The 21449-nt window shown below is 48.2% G+C and overlaps 1 protein-coding gene across 13 annotated transcripts in view; it reads right to left on the reverse strand.

Moving 5' to 3' along the window:
• The window catches only part of CDK11B (cyclin dependent kinase 11B), a 28814-nt gene that overhangs the window by 6731 nt on the left and 634 nt on the right, over positions 1–21449 (reverse strand). For 2 of the 13 annotated variants that reach the window (XM_032262112.1, XM_032262117.1), the window contains exons 2-10: positions 20198–20321; positions 20079–20125; positions 18745–18860; positions 15461–15588; positions 13791–13929; positions 4672–4808; positions 1190–1312; positions 331–426; positions 84–245 (exon numbers count right to left, since the gene is read on the reverse strand). In XM_032262112.1, coding sequence (XP_032118003.1) covers positions 84–245; positions 331–426; positions 1190–1312; positions 4672–4808; positions 13791–13929; positions 15461–15588; positions 18745–18860; positions 20079–20087 — 910 coding nt within the window. In that variant the 5' untranslated portion in view covers positions 20088–20125; positions 20198–20321. Of the gene's footprint in view, positions 1–83; positions 246–330; positions 427–1150; positions 1313–4671; positions 4809–13790; positions 13930–15460; positions 15589–18744; positions 18861–20078; positions 20323–21449 lie in introns of those variants that run through there. The other 11 variants (XM_032262105.1, XM_032262114.1, XM_032262107.1 and 8 more) reach the window with 7 other exon arrangements.

A 21449-nucleotide genomic window follows, 5' to 3' on the forward strand; every position in this document is an offset into this window, starting at 1 on the left:
TCCTCCCCTGCCAGGCTGGTCCTCTGCAGTTTCTAACACTACGGTAACGCCCCAGCACCTCACACAGTCATCACGCGCCTCACCGGCGGACTGCTCTGAAACCTCCTCAGAGTTGCTGCCTGTCTCCTCCTCCTCCTCCTCTTCTTCTTCCTCCTCCTCCTCCTCGGATTCTTCACTGGTGCTCCCTTCCTCCTCCTCCTCTTCCTCCTCCTCCTCTTCCTCCTCAGAACCTGAGCCTGATTCCGCTGGAGAAAGATGGCGGAGCAGAGGGTGAACCCGGGCCCTCCTGGGTGGCAGCGGTCAAGGCCTCAGCCAGGTGGGTCCAGGTACCTGAGGAGGACTCGGCAGAGCTGGTCTTCCTCTCGCTGTCGCTGATGTCCTGTAAGTCGGACAGCAGGTCTCTCTCTTCCATTTTCTCTTCTTTTACTTACGAAATAAACCATTAAAGGTGAATTGGGGAAATGTTTTTAAACAAACAAGCTACCACCACCCCAAAACTAGTGCCTTTTGCATAATGATTAACTTCGCTTGGTATGAAAACCAGCTCATCCGGCTGGGTGCAATAATCTCAGCACTTTGGGAGGCCAAGGCAGGCGGATCACCTGAGGCTGGGAGTTTGAGACCAGCCTGACCAGCATGGAGAAATCCCATCTCTACTAAAAATACAAAATTAGCCAAGCGTGGTGGCGCATGCCTGTAATCCCAGCTACTCGGGAGGCTGAGGCAGGAGAGCCGCTTCAACCCGGGAGATACAGAGGCTCCGGTGAGCCAAGATCACGCCACTGCACTCCAGCCTAGGCAACAAGAGCAACGCTCCGTCTAAACAAAAACAAAAACAAAAAACACAACACAAGAAAAAAATTGAAAGTCTGGCTCAAGAAAAAAAAAAAAAAAAGAAAAGAAAAGAAAAGAAAAAACCAGCTCATCCACAGATGCTAGAAGAGCCACTCTTCCAATGGGGCCGTCACGAATATCCCACCGGATAAACACACGAGCTGGCTGCACACGGACGCTCTCCGTCCCTCTCGCTACACGAGAATACGGCAGCCAGCACAGCTACCATTTTCTTCAGAAGAAAAAATCACTTAGCTGGGCTTTCCTTAAATGAATCTTACACATTTATGACAAACACCCCCTAGAAAAGACTCACACGGTGCTGGCTTCTGCGCAGGCGCCGGCCTGGCCTCACCTGGCTTCCGGCTGTCTCCCAGCTCGAACCGCTCCCGAGGCGGCCGGGGCGGGCTACGACTCCAGTGGCCGGCCTTCACTTTGTCGCTGTAGTCCTCTCTCATCGTTCGGTGATGCGCAGACACTGGCGTGGGGGGCAGGGAGGGAGACGGCACTAGCAACACTGCCTTCCCCAAAAGGCCCCACCCGGGCACAACTGCCTCATCTCCCACACCCACAGCCGGCAGACACACCCGTGGCGCACACACGGCGCCAACAGAGTCAGGGTCAGAGTCCAAGAAGCCCAGGGAGAAAAAGCTCCAACCTGGGGGCCGTGAGCCCGAGGACTCAGGTGGACCTTCCAGACTCATCTTTACTGGCCAAAAAGGAAGGGTGGGAGAAGATTCTGGAAAGATGGAGTAGGAAGCACCGGGAATCAGTCTCCCCACCTATACAACAACTACATTGGCAGGATCAGTCTCGTGCACTGCTGAGGGGCTCTGGGCTCGACAGAAGGTTTGCAACTTCAGGGGAAATCTTGGAGAGTGAACTGTGGTTAATTCCGGTCAATGTCCCCTCTTAGCACAGGAGCAGCTCCCAAGCCCACTGCCCCCTACCCCTGGCACTCAGCAGCCTGCACGCAGCTGCCAGACCTAGGTTCTAGGTGGGCAGATGGACCCATCCTTCACACCCTAGAGGTCTGTGCGATGCCTGCGCTTCCTACCCCAGAGGCACGAGGAGGCAGCAGCTGCGGCCGCCCCCCCCCAAGCTGAAGGAGTTTCCGGCATGAGGACTGGGCCCCTCTTTCCCCACTTCATTTCTCTCCTTCCCCCCTTTGGGAGGCAGACATTTCAGGACAAGAACATTAAAAAACAACTGTATTTACGGGAAAATTAAAATGTGACTGCACATGACCAGGGAAAGGCGCACGCTGGGAAAAGACCGGTGAAGTCCTCATCTTCACACAAGATCCCCCCCCACAGCCCCGACAATCAAAGCAACAAGTGCTAAACTCTGGGGACCAGGAGGAATCACAATATGAGAATCAAATGTCTATTTTTGGACTAAGAAAAACACAAGAGAAACAAAGAAACAGGAGAGTATGTCCCATTCAGAGGGAAAGAAAATAGGCCAACAGATGCAGTCCCTGAAAATCATTTGATGGCAGGTGTCCTGGACAAAGACTTAGATGTGGACAAAATCAAGAAAACGACACGTGACATGATGGGAATATCCATAGTCAGAAGATCTAACAAGAAACCAGAGAGAAATTTGAGAGCTAAGAAGTGCATGTTCACAACGGAAACTCAAAGGCAGAAGTGGGCAGGCGGAAGAGATCATCGGCAAGCCTGAAAACACAACAATAAGATGACTTTCTTTCCAAGGTGAGGGAGAAACGAGGACACTCCCAGATACGCAAAAGTGGAGGCAGTTCATTACCACGAGATCTAGACCTGCCCTGGAGAATGTGCTCCTGCAAGTTCTGTGGGGTGCAACGGAAGGACACCAGACAGAAACCTGAAGCTGGATGAAGAAAGAAAGGTTCATGAAGGGCATCTTTAAATGTGTTAAGAGTAACATGTTTAAAAAGCAGAAATTAGCCGGGCGCGGTGGCTCACGCCTGTAATCCCAGCGCTTTGGGAGGCCAAGGCAGGCGGATCGCAAGGTCAAGAGACCGAGATCATCCTAGCCAACATGGTAAAACCCCGTCTCTACTAAAAATACAAAAATTAGCTGGGCCTGGTGGCTCTTGCCTGTAGGCCCAGCTACTCAGAAGGCTGAGGCAGGAGCATCGCTTAAACCTGGGAGACGGAGGTTGCAGTGAGCCGAGATTGCACCACTACACTCCAGCCTGGAGCCTGGCAATGGAGCAAGACTCTGTCTCAAAAAAAAAAAAAAAAAAAAAAAAAAAAAACACGCAGACATTATTAGCCAAAAAGCATTGTTTTAACAATGACTTTTAACTCTGCCTTTTGTTTTCTACGTAGATTAATAGGCTAACGCATTTAGAAAGTGATTCTGTTTATGGACAATTCATAAAGCTGTCATCATTCATGGACAATGTATAAAGACGTGAGTTGGTGACGTCAACTGAAAGAAGTGGGGTGGAACGCTAAAGGAGCAGTTTGTTTTGTTTTCTTTGTGGTGTTTTTTCAAAGGACTGCAGCCTGCGAGCACAGGTTTAAGCTGCCCTGAATACGCACTCCCGAGCCGAGCTTTTGTAGGTCACCGCAGTTAACCTGGCATAATGCAAACTCACGCTTTGTGACGGCAGGGTGTTCGGTGTCATCGCCACTGGAATCACAAAGTCAAGAGATAGAATATGAATCAAAGGAGAGAGGAATTTAAACATTTCTCTACCAAAAAATCCACTGAACACAAGACAGTCACGTGGAGCATGGGGGAGACAGTGAGGCCGAGAGGAAACAGCACGGCCAGCCAGCCAGTCCTCCTCCTCCTCCATCGCCCCGACCCCCACCACGGCTCGACATCCCCAAGGAATCTGCTGAGTGATAAGCCAGTCACAAGAAGACAACGACTGTGTGATCCCACTCACAGGAGGCACCCCAGCAGCGAAGTCCAGAGACAGAAGGTGGGATGGTGAGTGCGGGGCGGGGACGGCAAGCTGCCGTCGCCGGGGATGGTGTTGGTTTTGAGAGAGGACGAGGATTCTGTGGCTGGGTGGTCGCACAACACTGTGAACACATTCACACCACCCAACGCCAGAAATGCTTAAGATGGGAAATTTTACACACACTCTCTCCATATTCTACCAGTTTCTAAAAATTGGGAAAATGAAAAGGAAAGGCTGGCCGGCCACGGTGGCTCATACTTGTAATCCCAGCACTTTGGGAGGCCACGGCGAGTGGATCACCTGAGGTCAGGAGTTCAAGATCAGCCTGGCCAATGTGGCGAAACCCTGTTTCTACTAAAAATTCAAAAAGTAGCCAGGTGTGGTGGAGGGCACCTGTAGTGCCAGCTACTCTGCAGGCTAAGGCAGGAGGATCACTTGAACCCGGGAGGCAGAGGTTGCAGTGAGCCGAGACCTTGCCATTGCACTCCAGCCTGGGTGACAGAGCGAGACTCTGTGTTAAAACAAAACAAAAAAAAAGGCAGGGGCTGGGTGCAGTGGCTCACACCTGTAATCCCGGCACTTTGGGAGGCCGAGGCGGATGGGCCACAAGGTCAAGAGATCAAGATCATCCTGGCCAACATGGTGAATACAAAAATTAGCTGGGCGTGGTGGTGCGCGCCTGTAGTCCCAGCTACTTGGTAGGCTAAGGAAGGAGAATTGCTTGAATCCGAGGGTTGGAGGCTGCAGTGGGCAGAGATTTTGTGCCACTGCACTGCAGCCTGGGTGACTGAGTGAGACTCTGGTTCAAAAAAAAGGCAGAGGCAAAAACCAAGCACAGGAACGAAGAGCCCGCCTGTGAAAGCAAGTGCCCAACACCAGGGGGCGGCGGACTCGCGTCCCACCCGGCACAGCCGCGCGCCCCCGCCTACCTTCCCTGCGGGCCTCCCGCTCCTTGCGCCGCTCCTCCGCCCGCCGCTCGCGCTCCTTCTGCTCGCGCTGCTCCTTCTGCTGCTCCCGCATCTTGCGTTCCCGCTCTCGCTTCCGTTCCAACTGCTCCAGACGGTCCCTGGAAGAGGCACCCGCCATCATTCCTCCTAAACAGAAAGCTTATCGCGTGCTTTTGGCCCAGATTTGTAAACGGGCTTTCCATGTAGTTTAATTCATAAAGAGCTTTTTCTTTTCTGAGACCAAGTCTCACTCTGTCGCCAGGCTGGAGTGCAGTGGCATGATCTTGGCTCACTGCAACCTCCATCTCCCAGGTTCAAGTGATTCTCCTGCCTCAACCTCCCCAGTAGCTGAGACTACAGGTGTGTTGTCACCATGCCGGCTTTTTGTATTTTAGTAGAGATGGGGTTTCACCATGTTGGCCAGACTGGTCTGATCTCCTGACCTGGTGATCCACCCGCCTTAGCCTCCCAAAGTGCTGGGATCACAGGCATAAGCCACCACGCCTGGCTGCTTTTCCTTTCCTTTTTTTTTTTGGAAACAGTGTCTCCTTCTGTCATTCAGGCTGGAGTGTGGTAGCACGATCTTGGCTCACTGCAGCCTCCACCTCCTGGGTTCAAATTCTCATGTCTTATCCACCCAAGTTGATGGAATTACAGGTGTAATTTTTAGTAGAGATGGGTTCTTGAACTCCAGGCCTCAAGTGATCCTCCTGCCTTAGCGTCCCAAAGTGCTGGGATTACAGGTGTGAGCCACTATGCCGGCCAAAATATACATTCTGAGAGTCCTGTTATTAATGAGCCACATGACTAGTTTGGGAGACATAGTGAGACCCCATCTCGACAAAAGCAGAAAATCAGCTGGGCGTGGTGGTGAGCACCGTGGTCTGAACTACGCTGGAGGCCAAGGTGAGAAGATTGCTTGGCCAGAGTGAGACCCTGTCTCAAAAACATGAAAACAACAAAAAACACTCACCAGTTCTAGCGCATTTCTGTTCAGCAGCTCCACTAAAACTTGAGAAATTCCTTAAGTACGTATGAGAACCAACTTTAAACCCAAATTAATTATGAGATAAATCTGTACAGGCTAAAAAGACAGGCATAAAAGCCTGTTGGGTAAAGTTGGGAAGAGGCCGCAGACTCAGGCTGAGGCCCCGATGCTGACCGTGACTCAGTGAATTGTCTGGGCACACAGACCGCACCATTTCCCACCTATGTGGGCACAAATATGATAAGGGAGGGGCAGGGCAAGCTCCCTGAAAAGATGTCATTGGGAATGAAGGAACTATGAGTGACAGAAATATGCGTGCTTGGCTGCCTCATGGAGTGGCCAAATAGCTAACATGGATCCGTGAGAGTTAATTAATTTTTCATGTTCCTCTAAAGTCCAAATACAATGAGAAAAATATGCTTTTAAAAAAAGGATCAGCCGGGCGCGGTGGCTCAAGCCTGTAATCCCAGCACTTTGGGAGGCCGAGGCGGGTTACAAGGTCAAGAGATCAAGACCATCCTGGTCAACATGGTGAAACCCCGTCTCTACTAAAAATACAAAAAATCAGCTGGGCATGGTGGCGCGTGCCTGTAATCCCAGCGACTCAGGAGGCTGAGGCAGGAGAATTGCCTGAACCCGGGAGGTTGCGGTGAGCCGAGATCGCGCCATTGCACTCCAGCCTGGGTAACAAGAGCGAAACTCCGTCTAAAAAAAAAAAAAAAAAAAAGGATCAAGATATGCAGAGAAATGAACACATGTGATAAATGGCAAAAAGCCCATGGTCTAGTAGTGACCTGCACTGGACCAGTGCTGGCCCACATCAGACCACACTGCTGGAGGAGGCTGAGGGCCTCCACAATTCCAGGTACTACTTTCAAATTCCTGGGAATCCTAACCTACTTCAAAGTAAAAGTTGAAGTACAGCTAACTTATAAAGTTCAATCACTGAGTCCAGTGATTTCTAGGAAATTGATGAAGTTCTGCACCCATCAATCACCACAAGCCAGTTTTAAGCATTTCCGTCACCTGGCGCTGTTCCTTGTGGGCACCTGCCGTCCAGGACCCAGTGCTCCAGGCGACGCCTCTGCTGCCTTCCTTCCTTCGGTCTCTTCAGGTGAAGAAAGCCTTGGTTTGTGACCTGACAGCCTCCTTTTTTCATGTAAGTGCCTTTTCTAAGCATTGCTGTAGCTGCATCTCTCAATTTTGACACAATGTTTTCCATTTTTACTTAGTTCAAAATATTTTGTTTTCCTTAAAATAATAATAGTTTTTTGAGGCAGAGTTTCACTCTTGTTGCCCAGGCTGGAGTGCAGTGGCGCAATCTCAGCTCACTGCAACCTCTGCCTCCCAGGTTCAAGTGATTCTCCCTTCTCAGCCTCCCAAGTAGCTAGGATTACAGACATGCACTAACACGCCCGACTAATTTTGGTATTTTTAGTAGAGACAGGGTTTCTCCATGTTGGTCAGGCTGGTCTCTAACTCCCAACCTCAGGTGATCTGCCCTCCTCGGCCTCCCAAAGTGCTGGGATTATAGGCATGAGCCACCGCGCCCAGCTGACATTTCCAACTGCAATGAGTAAATTATTGATATCTTTGCATTCTATCAGTGTTTGCTTCATGGACTTTGGACTCTGGCTAGATGCATGTACATGTATAATTGCTGTGTCTGCCTGCTGTGTCGGCCTTTTTGTGGCTATCAAGTCCTTGGCTCCTTGTTGCTTCCAACATTTATTTATTTATTTTTTTGAGAAAGGGTGTCACTATGTCCCCCAGGCTGGAGTGCAGTGGCGCGACCTTGGCTCACTGTAACCTCCACTTCACGGGTCCAAGTGCTTCTAATAATACCTCAGCCTCCCGAGTAGCTGGGACTACAGGCGTGTGCCACCATGCCCAGCTAATTTTTGTATTTTTAGTAGACGGGCTTTTACCATGTTGGCCAGGCTGGTTTCTAATATTTCTTTTCTTTTTTTCTTGGTGAGACAGAGTCTTGCTCTGTTGCCAGGGTGGAGTGTGGTGGTGTGATCTCAGCTCACTGCAACCTCTGCCTCCTGGGTTCGAGCAGTTCTTCTGCCTCAGCCTCCCCGAGTAGCTGGGATTACAGGCACACGACACCATGCCCAGCTAATTTTTATATTTTAGTAGAGACGGGGTTTCATCATGTTGGCCAGGATGGTCTCAAATCTCTTGACCTCGTGATCCACCTGCCTCGGCCTCCCAAAGTGCCAGGATTACAGGCGTAAGCCTCCGCGCCCAGCCTCTAATAGTTCTTACATCTGTTTTGTCTGGTCTTACTGTCGCCATTCAGGCTGTCCTATGAGAGCTGGTGTTTGTATGGTGCGTCTCTTCCCGTCCTCTCACAGACAGCACACAGTTGGATCTTGTTCTTCTGTCTGATAATCTGTCCCTCCTGCTGGGGCATGGAGACCTTTCGCATCTCATACAGTTACACGTATGGTTGGACTGACTTTTTTGCTTTGCTCTGTGTTTTTTTTTCTTCCCTCTTTTGGTTTTCAATTACATACGTTTAGCGTACCATTTCAATTCAGTATTTGTACTTTTTAAAAAGCTGTTTTCTTGGTGGTTGCTCTAGGGATCACAACATGCCTCACGATCTTAGCTCAATTCCAGTAAAATATGAAACCTGTAACACAGCCTTCTTCCCTCTCCTCTCTGTGCAGTCCGTTTGTGTTCTACACCGCATGACAGCACAGCGTGATTATTTTATACACTCACAGTTCCTGTAAAACCTAAGATGTGAGAAGAATGACATTTCCAGGATCATTTAAGTCAACCTACATTTGCTGTCTGCGTGCAAGCGACCATCTGGCGTCATCTCCATTCAGCCTGAAGGTCGTCCTTCAGTGTTTCCTTTAAGGCAGGTCTTGCCAACAGCGACTCCCCAGTCTTCGTTTCTCAAAGAATGTCTTCAGTTCCCTTTCCCTGTGTAGAACAGTTTTGATTCCTGGCTGACGGGCTTTTCTCTTTTAGCAGTTTGAGTATGCCATTCCAGTGCCTTCTGGCCTGTGCTGTTTCTAAGAAGTAGTCAGCTGGCAGTGGTAGTAAAGCTCCCCTTTCACGGGATGGGTCCTTCTTCCCTGAGCCTTTCAACATTTTCTCTTTGGCTCTCCCCAGTTTGACTATGATGTGACTTAGTATTTATTCTAGTTCAAATTTCCCGTACTTCTTGAACGTCCAGACACTTTTTAAAAAAATTAGAATTTGGTAAGTTTTTAACCATTATTTTAAAAAATATCTTTCTCTCTCTCCTGGGACTCCCATTATATGTATTTTGGCACAACAGATGTACCACGGGTCTCTGAGGCTCTGTTCATTTTTCTTGTTTTTCTCTCTGTTCTTCAGAATGGGTAATTTCTACTGTTCCTGCCACAAGTTATTTGTTTCCAAGTCTTCACAAAATTGAACATCTGGAATACTCACAGACAGTTTCTACTGATGATGTTTTTCCTCAATTTGGGTCATATTGCCATACTTAAATTTTAGGTAATGAATTTGTAGCAATTCTGCATTCTTTTTCTTTTTTTTTTTTTTTGAGACGGAGTTTCACTCTTGTTACCCAGGCTGGAGTGCAATGGCACAATCTTGGCTCACCACAACCTCCGCCTCCTGGGTTCAGGCAATTCTCCTGCTTCAGCCTCCTGAGTAGCTGGGATTACAGGCACGCACCACCATGCCCAGCTGAATTTTTGTATTTTTAGTAGAGACGGGGTTTCACCATGTTGACCAGGATGGTCTCGATCTCTTGACCTGGTGATCCACCCGCCTCGGCCTCCCAAAGTGCTGGGATTACAGGCGTGAGCCACCGCGCCCGGCCAAACAATTCTGGATTCTAAGTTTTCCCCTTACTTATTGCCACGTGTTTTGTGGCCTGTCTGACTGAAGTCTGCGAAGTCCGTCCCCTTATAGCTTATGGACACCCTGTTCTTTCCCAAATGCCTGTTTTAACTTTCAACCTTGGCTTCCTCGGGGGTCACCACTGTGTCTGCATGGCTTAGCAATTAGCCAACACTGAAAGAGGCTGGGCTCAAATACCTCAAGCCACAGCAAGGCTTCCTTGGCCCACGGATGTTGCGTGTACAGGGAGCACACTGACGTGCAGGTTGTATTGGCATCATTTTCACACAGGCACGCCCTCAGGGCTGGTCAGGACGGGTGGCTCGAGCTCTCTCCAGTCTCTGCTGCACATCTCTGGCTAGATCACAGCTGTTCCCAACCACACTGCACTTCTTTCTAGCAGACCTCTTGGCCTTTTCTTCTTCCCTCCACTGAGGATGCTGGTGGGCAAGGGCAGTGCCCACTGCTCTGAACTGAGCATCTCCTCCCAAGACAGCAAGGGCACTACAGGTCCTGTGGCCGTGCTTCCAGCAGAACCTCTGTGCTCCACAAGCACAGAGGAGGCAGTAAAGGCAGCAGCTCTCAGGCCAGAAGGTCAGATTCTTACTGCTTTTACCCACAGCTCAGCAGTTTTTCAAGCATCAGTGCTTCTCAGATTCTCCTTTATCAGTTTCTTTCTTGTCAGAGACAAGGTCTCCCAATGTTGCCCCGGTGGCCTCGTGTGGTCCCTCCGGCTTTAGCTCCCCAAGTAGCATATGCTACTGTGCCCATTTCTGGATGGGATGCTCTTAATTGGCCCTGGCCAGAAGTCGGACCCCGACACTTTTTGCTCACTCTCCCGTCTTCAACTTCTGGGAAATAAATATGACAGCCCAAATTTCATCTACCAACCTTCACTTCTATCCCAAGCTCCATTCTCGGGGGACCGGGCACACTTGGTGTCTGGCACACGGCTAGGCATGCATGGATGCTTCACTTCATACATTAACGAGAATTTGGTCACTAGTATGGGTAACCCCCCACATGGGCACCAAGGAAGGAGAGCTGTGCAAACCCCAGGCACAACTAGTACCCAAAGACTATCTTAGTTTACAGTGTTATTACTGAGCTATTTCCTTTATATAATCCTTTATATATAATCATGTATTAGTTTACAGTTGGAACAATTAGTGCCTGAGATATAACTTACTGCTTACATATATCTAGCTTATATAATCATACTTAATACTTATATCTACTTAGCTCTGTATAATCTTTCTATATAATCATACAGGTATTGTAGTCAGAGCTGTACCGACACATTTAGTGCTGATTTATAGAATCCTTCCATATAACCATATTGTAGTTTGTACTAGGAGGAATGCCTGGAGCAGTCACAGAACAGAAGCAGTTCATGGGAAAACAGCCAGACCAGGACGAGAACCAAAGACCCAGGCGGTGGCGTCCCTGCCTGAAAGGGCAAATGCCGTATGGCAGGCCTGGAGCAGGAGCCTCTCCTCCTGATAAAGGAGTTGTAGCACCTTGCATCCAGTTCCCGTGGGAAGTCGGCCTCAGGCCTGAGATCCTGGAAGTAACCGAGGGAGAAGAACCCCCATGGTGTGACCAGTCGCGGCGGCTGTGCACCGTGTCAGTCTTTTCTCGCTTCTGTGCTGGCTCAAATCATCCTCCCATAAATATCTTAGAGAAGAGCACACGTCTGTCAGCTCCCACTGCACTGGTTTAGCACATCCTTCTATAAGAATCCTTTGAAATCTCCAGCCTCCAGGTAAGAAGTGTTGCACAACATTTGTTGCACACAGCCCCACCTCCTTGCCTCGGTGACCTAATGGAGGCAGATCCCTTTTCTGCACACAACCCTCTACTACTGCGCATGGCCCACCTCTCTGCCGAGGTGATCTAATTGGGTGGCCCTCTCGCTTGCTACTCATGTGATTACGTATGCCCTATTACTAAGCCTATAGATGATGACCTCACTTACGACCTTTCCCTCTGCCTTGTACTGTACCTAATAAATACAGACACTTGTGGACAGTCGGGGCCTCGCCTGTCTCGGCTCATTAAGTGGCGTGGCCCCTGAGCCCAGCTGTCTTTTCCAGTCCTTCTGTGTCCTGTCTCTTTACTTCTTGGATAATGTGCCTCAGCACAGCAATAGGGGATACCCCACGAGGCTGTAGGGCTGTGGCTCTACAACTTGAAACGCTGCTCACCCCCCAGTGGTCTCAGACCTTGATCTCTGGGCCTCAGTGTCTCCCACATCCTTAGGCATCAACGAGAACCAGCGCTCCTCTCATAATCTCTTTTTTCTTCGCAATGGAGTCTTGCTCTATCGCCAGGCTGGAGTGCAGTGGCATGATCCTGGCCCACTGCAACTTCCGTTTTCCGGTTTCACGCACTACCACGCCTGGCTAATTTTTTGTATTTTTTTAAAGATGGGGTTTCACCATGTTGGCCAGGATGGTCTGGATCTCTTGACCTCGTGATCCACCCTCCCAGCCTCCCAAAGTGCTGGGATTACAGGCGTGAGCCACCGCCCGGGCTCCTCTCATCATCTTTACATGCTGTACACCCAGCCCTGGCTGCAGCCTGCTGGCAGCCATCATGGCCCACACCCTTCCACTTCAGACTCCTCCCTTCCCTGCAGCAGGCTGGCTCGCAGGCTTTCTCTGGACTCAGCCTCAATGCAGAGGTGGGCCCACTTGCACCTGGCCTGTAGCTTTTTTCCTGGTACAGAGAACAGATTTGGGGCTACAGTGATGTTCTTTCTTGGGAATCTGAGCTTACAAAGGGGAACATACAGACTAATGGCCAGGAGTCCCAAGAGTCCAGTGTCTCTATTTCCGGACTGTTTCAAGGTTTTTGGGATCTCCCTTCTCTTTTTTTTTCTTTTTCCATCAAGTTAACTGTTTTCTTCTCTAAGGGCTCTCCCTTCTTCTTTTTGAGACCGTCTCACTCTGTTGACCATGCTGGAGTGCACTGGTGCAATCTCAGGTCACTGCAGCCTTGACCTTCCAGGCTCAAGGGATCCTCCCACCTCAGCCTCCTAAAGTGCTGGGATTACAGGTGTGAGCCTGTAATCCCCTTTTTTATTGTTCTTTTTCCTGTTGTTTGAAAGGACCAGAGCCTATTTCTGGTGTGACCCAGAGAACCCTAAGCAGTCTGCTTCCCTCGTCTTCTTGGCCGGGAGACCTCAGAATGGAGCAGATGCTCAGCACCTCCTGAATGAACAGGTGAAGAGTCAGCTGCACCAAAGACAGTTATCGACAGCATTCACTGTGGGAACTCATGGATGTGGCCTGACTGGTGCTCTCTGAAATGACTCCACTCTGGACTAAACAGCTTAAAAACACTTCTGAACACACATGCAGATCTCACCTTTGTTGCAGAGGAACCCTCTTTCCATCCCATCCTGATGCCCCACACCCAGAATCCCTTACAGCTCCACTCCTCCTTGCCTGGAGCCAGCCGTCAGGTCTGAGTAGTTCATCCCTGCCCACTGTGCTTTCCTTTCCACCTCCCCTGTTGTGTGCCTGGCCTCAGCCTTCACTGCATCACACCTGGATTCTAACTCTGAGCTCCAGCTTCCTCCTGATCGACTGCCACCAGGCTGAGGACAAGCCCACCAGCAGAGTCAGGCCCTGCTCAGGGCAACTCCTGATCTCCCTTGCCCAACCTCCCTTGGGAGGAATCAGAGGCACAAATTTCTGGGTTTTTTTTTTCCCAGACTGAATCTTGCTCTCTCACCCAGGCTGGAGTGCAGTGGCTCGATCCGAGCTCATTGCAACCTCTGTCTCCCAGGTTCAAGTAATTCTCCAGCCTCAGCCTACCAAGTAGCTGGGATTACAGGCGCCCACCACCACGCCTGGCTAATTTTTGTATTTTTAGTAGAGATGGGGTTTCACCATGTTGGCCAGGCTGCGTCTGGAACTCCTGACCTCAGGTGATCCACCTGCCTCGGCCTCCGAAAGCGCTGGGATTACAGGCAGGGGCCACCGCGCCCGGCCAGACGTGCAGATTTCTGATCCCTTTATTGTCTTCCCTCAATCAAATCACACCCATTCGTGACTCCAGATGCAGTAACAAGCCCCTCCTGAGGGACAGCTCTCTTGATCAGCCTTGTGCGGCGTTCACTGTGCTATTTCCACGTCTACCACTTCTACACCAAATGTGACTTCTATTACCAAATGCTTCTTTCATACTGTGACAGGACACATCATGACAACCCTTCCATTAGAAGAGTCCTGAGCGGAGCCGGCCCTCTCACCTCTCTCTCCTGGAATGCTCCCTCGCCATCTCCCTCCTCTTCTGTCTTTCCCATTCCCGGCGAGCTTTATCCTGTTCTTCTCGATGGCGTTTCCGACGTTCGTGCTCTCTTTCTTTTTCTTTCACTCTAGCATGCTTCCCTAATGAGAAATAAAGTGTCATGCAAAGAAACCTCACTTCAAAAATTTCATGAGTCTGGATGCAGTGGCTCACGCCTGTAATTCCAACACTGGGAGGCCAAGGCGGACAGATTACCTGAGATCAGGAGTTCAAGACCAAGCCTGGTCAACACGGTGAAACCCCATCTCTACTAAAAATACAAAAATTAGCTGGGCATCGTGGCGGGTGCCTGTAATCCAAGCTACTCCGGAGGCTGAGGCAGGAGACTCGCTTGAATTGGGGAGACGGAGGTTGCAGTGAGCCGAGATTTTGCCACCGATCTCCAGCCTGGGCGACAAAAGCAAAGCTCTTTCTCAACAAGGAAAAAAAAAAAAAAAAGGTCTGGGCATGGTGGCTTGTGCCTGTAATCTCAGCACTTTGGGAGGCAGAGGCAGGTAGATCACCTGAGGTCAGGAGTTCGAGACCAGCCTGGCCAATGTGGTGAAACCTCGTCTCTACTAAAAATACAAAAATCAGCCGGGTGTGGTGGTGGATGCCTGTAATCCCAGCTACTCAGAGAATGATGCAGGAGAATTGCCTGAACCCGGGAGGTGGAGATTGCAGTGAGCCGAGTTCACACCACTGCACTCCAGCCTGGGCGACAGGAGTCAGACTCCATCTCAAAAAAACAAAACAAAACAAAAAAACTTACATGAAAATGACATTAAATGAAGTAAAGAACACCATATATTTAAATAATGATGTTAAATAATCCTGATTTTTTTTTTTTTAAATAGACGGGATCTCGGTATATTGGCCAGGTTGGTCTTGAATTCCTGGGCTCAAGTGATCCTCCATCTTCGTCCTCCCAAAAGTGCTGGGATTATAGGCATGGACCACCGCACCCAGTTGAATAATCATGATTTTATGTTTAATAAAAAACTTTGAAAATAGAAAACTACCTGCAGTAAGCATCTAATCATAAAGAATGAAGAAAAAACACAATTCTGATATCACTGAAGAGCAGAACCGTAACGTTTGTTTTAAAAGCTTTCTATTCTGAATCAAGGGTAATTAAAATATCAGTTTTATAATTTTAAAAGAACACTATCCATAAAGACTACAGAACAAAGCTTTGCTACGAGTGGGCTTCTGCACTGTGTGATGAAGCCATGTTAATCGACTACATGTATAAAATGAGACTTCCATCAGGCTGCAGGTCCCATTGGCCTAACACCCATAAGAACGCGCTGTTGCTGGTATGAGAGCAAACTGATCAAGCCAAATCCATATTTGGACTTGACCAAATACCCATTTTGGTGTGTTTTCTCCCGTACTTGTGGAATTAAGGTCATTTTAAATGTAAACAAACTGCTCCAAAACACTGTACTGGGGAGAAAACATCAGAGGAGAAATGGAACAGCCTTCTGAACAGTCTGGAACACATGGACGCGTTTAGCTAGAACTTTCTCTCTCTCCTTTTTCAGTGGTGCTCTGGGGAAGGCAGAAGAGTAGGAATAGGAAAGAAACCACACTTGAACACGACGTCAAAGAAAATAAATGCTTCTGTACCCCCTTCTGCTGAATGGCTACGATGCCTACGTTTCTCTTTTCTCTTTTCATCTTTTCTGTGATGAGCTTTTTCTTTCCGAGACATTTGCTGGGGTGGTTTGATGGCCAAAGAATCATCTTCTTCTCCTCTGAAATAAAACAAAACAGCACCACATCATGCTTGAGAAAGTGGTAAGATGCATCAGGTTTCTCCAACCCAGAAAAATGCAAGATTCAACTAAGAATGAAGCTGAAACATCATTTAAAAAATTACATGAAGCCAGGTGAGGTGGCTCACGCCTATAATCCCTACACTTTGGAAGGCTGAGGCAGGCGGATCACGAGGTCAGGGATTCGAGACCAGCCTGACCAACATATTGAAACCTGGTCTCTATTTAAAAATACAAAAATTAGCCAGGCGAGGTGGTGCACACCTGTAATCCCAGCTACTTGGGAAGCTGAGGCAGGAGAATTCCTCGAACCTGGGAGGCAGAGGTTGCGGGGAGGCAGAGGTTGCGGTAAGCCAAGAGCATGCCATTTCACTCCAGCCTGGGCAAAAGAGCGAAACTCCTTCTCAAAAAAAAAAAAAAAAATAAGATTCAGATAAAAAAATCTAAGAAATCGATGTTGTGTGGAGAGGGAAGGAAATGCCTCTCAGGGGACCTGTAGGGGATGAGGGCAGGTTCATTCGCTTGACTGTGGTGATAGTTTAATGGACACGTGTGTGTGTGTGTGTGTGTGTGTGTGTGTGTGTGTGTATTTTGGTCAGCCTAGGCAACAAAATTAATTAATTATTAATTTATTTATTTATTTTTCTGTCGCCCAGGCTGGAGTGTAATGGTGCAATCTCGGCTCACTACACTCTCCACCTCCCAGGTTCAAGCAATTCTCCTGCCTCGGCCTCCAGAGCGTCTGGGACAACAGGCACCCACCACAATACCCAGCTAGTTTTTGTATTTTTAGTAGAGATGGGGTTTCACCAAGTTAGCCAGGTTGGTCTCGAACTCCTGACCTTGTGATCTGCCCGCCTCGGCCTCCCAAAGTGCTGGGATTACAGGCATGAACCACTGTGCCCAACCTTATTTTTATTTTTTTGAAATGGAGTGTCATTCGGTTGCCCAGGCTGGAGTGCAGTGGTGCAATCTTGGCTCATTGCAACCTCTGCCTCCCAGGTTCAAGCAATTCTACTGCCTCAGCCTCCCTACAGGTGTGCACCACCATGCCAGGCTAATTTATATATTTATTTATTTATTTTATTTTTATTTATTTATTTATTTATTTTGAGACGGAGTTTCGCTCTTGTTACCCAGGCTGGAGTGCAATGGCGCGATCTCGGCTCACCGCAACCTCCGCCTCCCGGGTTCAGGCAATTCTCCTGCCTCAGCCTCCTGAGTAGCTGGGATTACAGGCACGCGCCACCATGCCCAGCTAATTTTTTGTAGTTTTAGTAGAGACGGGGTTTCACCATGTTGACCAGGATGGTCTCGATCTCTTGACCTCGTGATCCACCCGCCTCGGCCTCCCAAAGTGCTGGGATTACAGTCTTGAGCCACCGCGCCCGGCAATTTATATATTTATAGTGGAGACGGGGTTTCACCATGTTGGCCAGACTGATGTTGAACTCCTGACCTCAGGAGATCTGCCTGCCTCGGCCTCCCAAAGTGCTGGGACTACAGGCATGAGCCACCACTTCCGGCCTTTCACACCACATTTAAATATGGTCAGCTCATTTTATGTTATTTATTCCTTAATAAAGCTATTCAAAGATTCTACACTTTTGGCAGGGTGTGGTGGCTCATGCCAGTAATCCCAGCACTTTGGGAGGGTGAAACGGGCAGAGTACCTGAGATTAGAAGTTTAAGACTAGCCTGACCACAGCGTCAAACCCGGTCTCTACTAAAAATACAAAAAAAGAAAAAAAATTTAGCTGGGCATGGTGGCACTTGCTTGTAATACCTGCTACTCAGGAGGCTATGGCAGGAGAATCACTTCAATCCAAAAGGCAGAGGCACGTAGTACATGCTACGTCCTTGTACTTTAACCAAGACACCTGTGCTCAACATGCCCACAGACATATCACAGCTCGCCACTGCTTTCACCTGTTTAAAAAAGTTTTAAGGCCAGGCACGGTGGCTCCTGCCTGCAATCCCCGCACTTTGGGAGGCCAAGGTGGGCGGATCACGAGGTCAAGAGATCGAGACCATCCTAGCCAACATGGTGAAACCCCATCTTTACTAAAAATACAAAAATTAGCTGGGCATGGTGGCACATGCCTGTAGTCCCAGCTACTCGGGAGGCTGAGGCAGGAGAATTGCTTAAACCCGGTAGACGGAGGTTGCAGTAAGCCGAGGTCATGCCACTGCACTCCAGCCTGGTGACAGGGCAAGACTCCATCTCAAAAATAAAAAAAAAAGTTTTAAAGTTGTTAGCCAATTGGGTTTTAGTTTAAATTGTGAGGTCTGGCTCCAGCCAATGGAAATCAGACACAGCAGCAAGGACAACCCAAAATGCATAAAGGTTAAGTATGTCTGCTTTTCCTTTGTTCGTTGTACTGTCGTGGCAAGATGGTCAGTGAGGGCACCCTTCCTGCAGTCCAGAAAGTAAAAATTGCTTTACTGAGAAATCCGCTGTCCCAGTGCTAACTTTTCTTTGTGGCACCTACCATCTGTTTCCAACAATGACCATGAGTGGCACCTGGCTATGGCAGGGAAACTCATTTGGTTTTTCTCATCTTCTTCGTTTTTTACTTTGTGTAGAGAGGAGGTCTCCCTATGTTGCCCAGGCTGATCTCAAACTCCTGAAGCTGCCTTGGCCTCCCAAAGTGCTGGGATTACAGGCATGAGCTACCACACCTGGCCAGTATGAACATTCCTGATCAGCGGCCCTCAGGTATCTTTCAGCATTCCACTTTATTTGCGCAAAATCTTTTCCTTTTCTTTTAAGATGGGGTTTCACCATGTTGGCCAGACTGGTCTCGAATTCCTGACCTCAGGTGATCCATCCGCCTTGGCCTCCCAAAGTGCAGGGATAACAGGCATGAGTCAACGGGCCCAGCCTGTGCAAAATCTTACACAGTAAATTTTGTTAAGCATTTCAACACATGGCAAACTTCTTTACAGGAAGAAAGGGCAAGGGCATGAGGTGACAAAGCATACTACATGAGAGTCACTCACAAGGGTGATGTAAACTTCAAGTTACAACAATACACTGTCACAGTAACCCTAGGAAAGACGGGCCAGGCCACGGCTATGGACAGCGCTCAGTGTCTTTGCCAGTCGCCCTTGGGCTTCTGCACAGCCGCTCACCTGTCTTCCATAGAGTCTTCTCTTCTGTATGGGGAGTTCCTTATCGTGATCTCCATGCGGTGGTCTCTCAGCTCCCCCTCCTCAAGGGAATCCCGCTTGGAATCCCGGTCATCAGACTAAGAAGCAAAGAGAAAGTTAATCATTTTCTTTATAGATCAATTCTTTTTTATTTGTAGATACAAGTATTTTTAATGATAATCAAACCTGGCCAATATCCAAAAACAAACTTTCATATATACTCTGAATATTACCACATATAATAAGCTTTCATTCAAATCCCATGACATAAAAATTACAACCCCCTGTAATCGAAAACCTGAGATGAGAAATTAAAAAATAGGATGTATGACAAGGGACATCAGATTCTATGCCGAGTATGTTAGTTGCTTATATGAACCAAAAGTGAGTCCTAAGGAATATTTTACAAACCAAATACTTGATGATACCTCAAACGGTACAGGCATACCTTGGAGATACTTTAGGTTTGGCTCTAGTACACCACAATAAAGTGAGTCGCACAAGCATTTTGGTTTCCCAGCGCATATGAAAGTTGGTTTAGGCTGGGCCAGGTGGCTCATGCCTGCAATCCCAGCATTTCGGGAGGCCGAGGCCGGTGGATCACCTGAAGTCAGAGTTTGAGACCAGCCTGACCAACAGGGTGAAACTCCGTCTCTGCTAAAAATACAAAAATTAGCTGGGCGTGGTGGCAAGCATCTGTAACTTGGGAGGCTGAGACAGGAGAATTGTTTGAACCCGGGAGGCAGAGGCTGCAGTGAGCCGAGATCGTGCCAATGCACTGCAGCCTGGGCAATCAAGCACAACTCCGTCTTAAAAAAAAAAAAAAAAAAAGCTAACAAAGTGAGCACATGCTATTGGAAAAATGCTCAATGCAGAGTTGCTACAAACCTTTAATTTGGAAAAATTACGGTACCTGTGAAGCGAAGTGCAATCAAACAAGGTATGCCTGTACTCGCAAACATCCCAGAATGATGTTGGGAATCTTACCGGAAGAGGACTTTGCCAATACCTCTTACCAAATTACTAACACGCTTTTCTGAATACACTTATGCAAACCAAGAAGGGTGTAAAACATTTCTGTTAATTTCAAGGCAAGTTCCCACTACATTAAAAATACTTGGAAATAGTATTATGAATACACTAATAATGAAATGAGAAAAATTAGTCCAATTTTCTTAATGACTTAACATTCAAAATATTTTATTCTCCACATATGCCCAATCTAGATACAGTTTTAGTGTGTTAACAATCTGCCTTAATTGTTAACTGAATATCTGAATATTTTTGGTAATTTTTAGAATAGATTTTGGGCTCACCTGCGACATTTGGAAGTACAAAAGAACTTCACCGAAGAAGCGTTGTTCTAATGGAAAAATGAGGGCAAAGAAATTAAATCTCCTTTAAGAAAACCACTTACTTAAAAAACATGGCTTACATTTTTTAAGCGTTTTATCTCTGCTTTCTCCTCTTGTTCCTTCCTTCGTTTCTTTTCCTGAAGAATTTCATCTAAAGTTTTCACTTTCCAAGAGTCCTTTTCATCACCCATTTGAGTTAAAACACTGCAAAAAGAAAAATAATTCAGCCTACATCAGGACACAGCAAGCTATGATTAGATGCTCCATTGTTTCTGAACGCTTGAACTGAGTCACTTTTGGATTCAGAATAAATCCTCATTAAGAATGAAAAGTGTTGGCCAGGTACAGTGGCTCAAGACGGTAACCCTAGCACTTTTAGAGGCCGAGGCTGAAGGACTCCTTGAACAAAGGAGTTGAAGAGCAGCCTGGGCAACATGGCAAAACCCCCTCTCTACAAAAAAATACAAAAATCAGCCAACTGTGGTGGCGTGGGCCTGTATTCCTGGCTACTTAGGGGGTTGAGGCAAGAGGATCACTTGAATTGGAGAACTCAAAGCTGCAGTGAACCAAGATTGCCACTGCACTCCAGCCTGGATGACAAAGACTCAGTCCATTAAAAAAAAAAAAAAAAAGGTTAAGTTGTAGGCTGAAGCAGGTGGATCTCAAGGTCAGGAGTTGAAGACCAGCCTGGCTAACATGGCGAAAACCTGTCTCTAGTAAAAATACAAACATTAGCAGCTGGGCGTGGTGGCGGGTGCCTGTAATTCCAGCTACTCGGGAGGCTGAGGCAGGAGAATCGCTTGAACCCAAAAGGCGGAGGTTGCAGTGAGCCGAGATTGTGTCACTGCACCCCAGCGTGGGCTACAGAGCAAGACCTTGTCTCCAAAAAAAAAAAAAAAAAAAAAGATAAGTTGTAAGCCAGGCAAAGTGGCGGGCGCCTGTACTTCTAGGTACTCTGCAAGCTGAGATAGGAAGACCGCTGGAGCCCGGGAGTTCCAGTGTGCTCACAAACAGCCACAGCACTGTAGCATGGGCGACAAAAGAGAGATGGGCTCTGAAAGGTGACTGCTTGAAATCAAATCTCTTTTCCGCCATTCTTGTATGGTCTTGGGTCACGTAATTCCCCTCAGTTTAGTCTTCTGCACAACCAGAGTAACAACACCTACGTGACAGTATCGACCGCGGATTAAAGATCACCCATTTAAGGGCTCTTGGCTCAGGACCTGCCACTCAGCAAGTACTGCTTTTACTGTCACGATCCGCTAGAAAGACCACCGGGACACGCGAAGCCGCTAGCACACTGGACAGCTGCCCCTGAGGCCGCAGTGAAAG

This window comes from Sapajus apella, unplaced genomic scaffold (genome assembly GCF_009761245.1).
Source record: "Sapajus apella isolate SASKATOON/1434 unplaced genomic scaffold, GSC_monkey_1.0 scaffold127, whole genome shotgun sequence".
In the NCBI taxonomy this organism is placed as follows: Eukaryota; Metazoa; Chordata; class Mammalia; order Primates; family Cebidae; genus Sapajus; species Sapajus apella.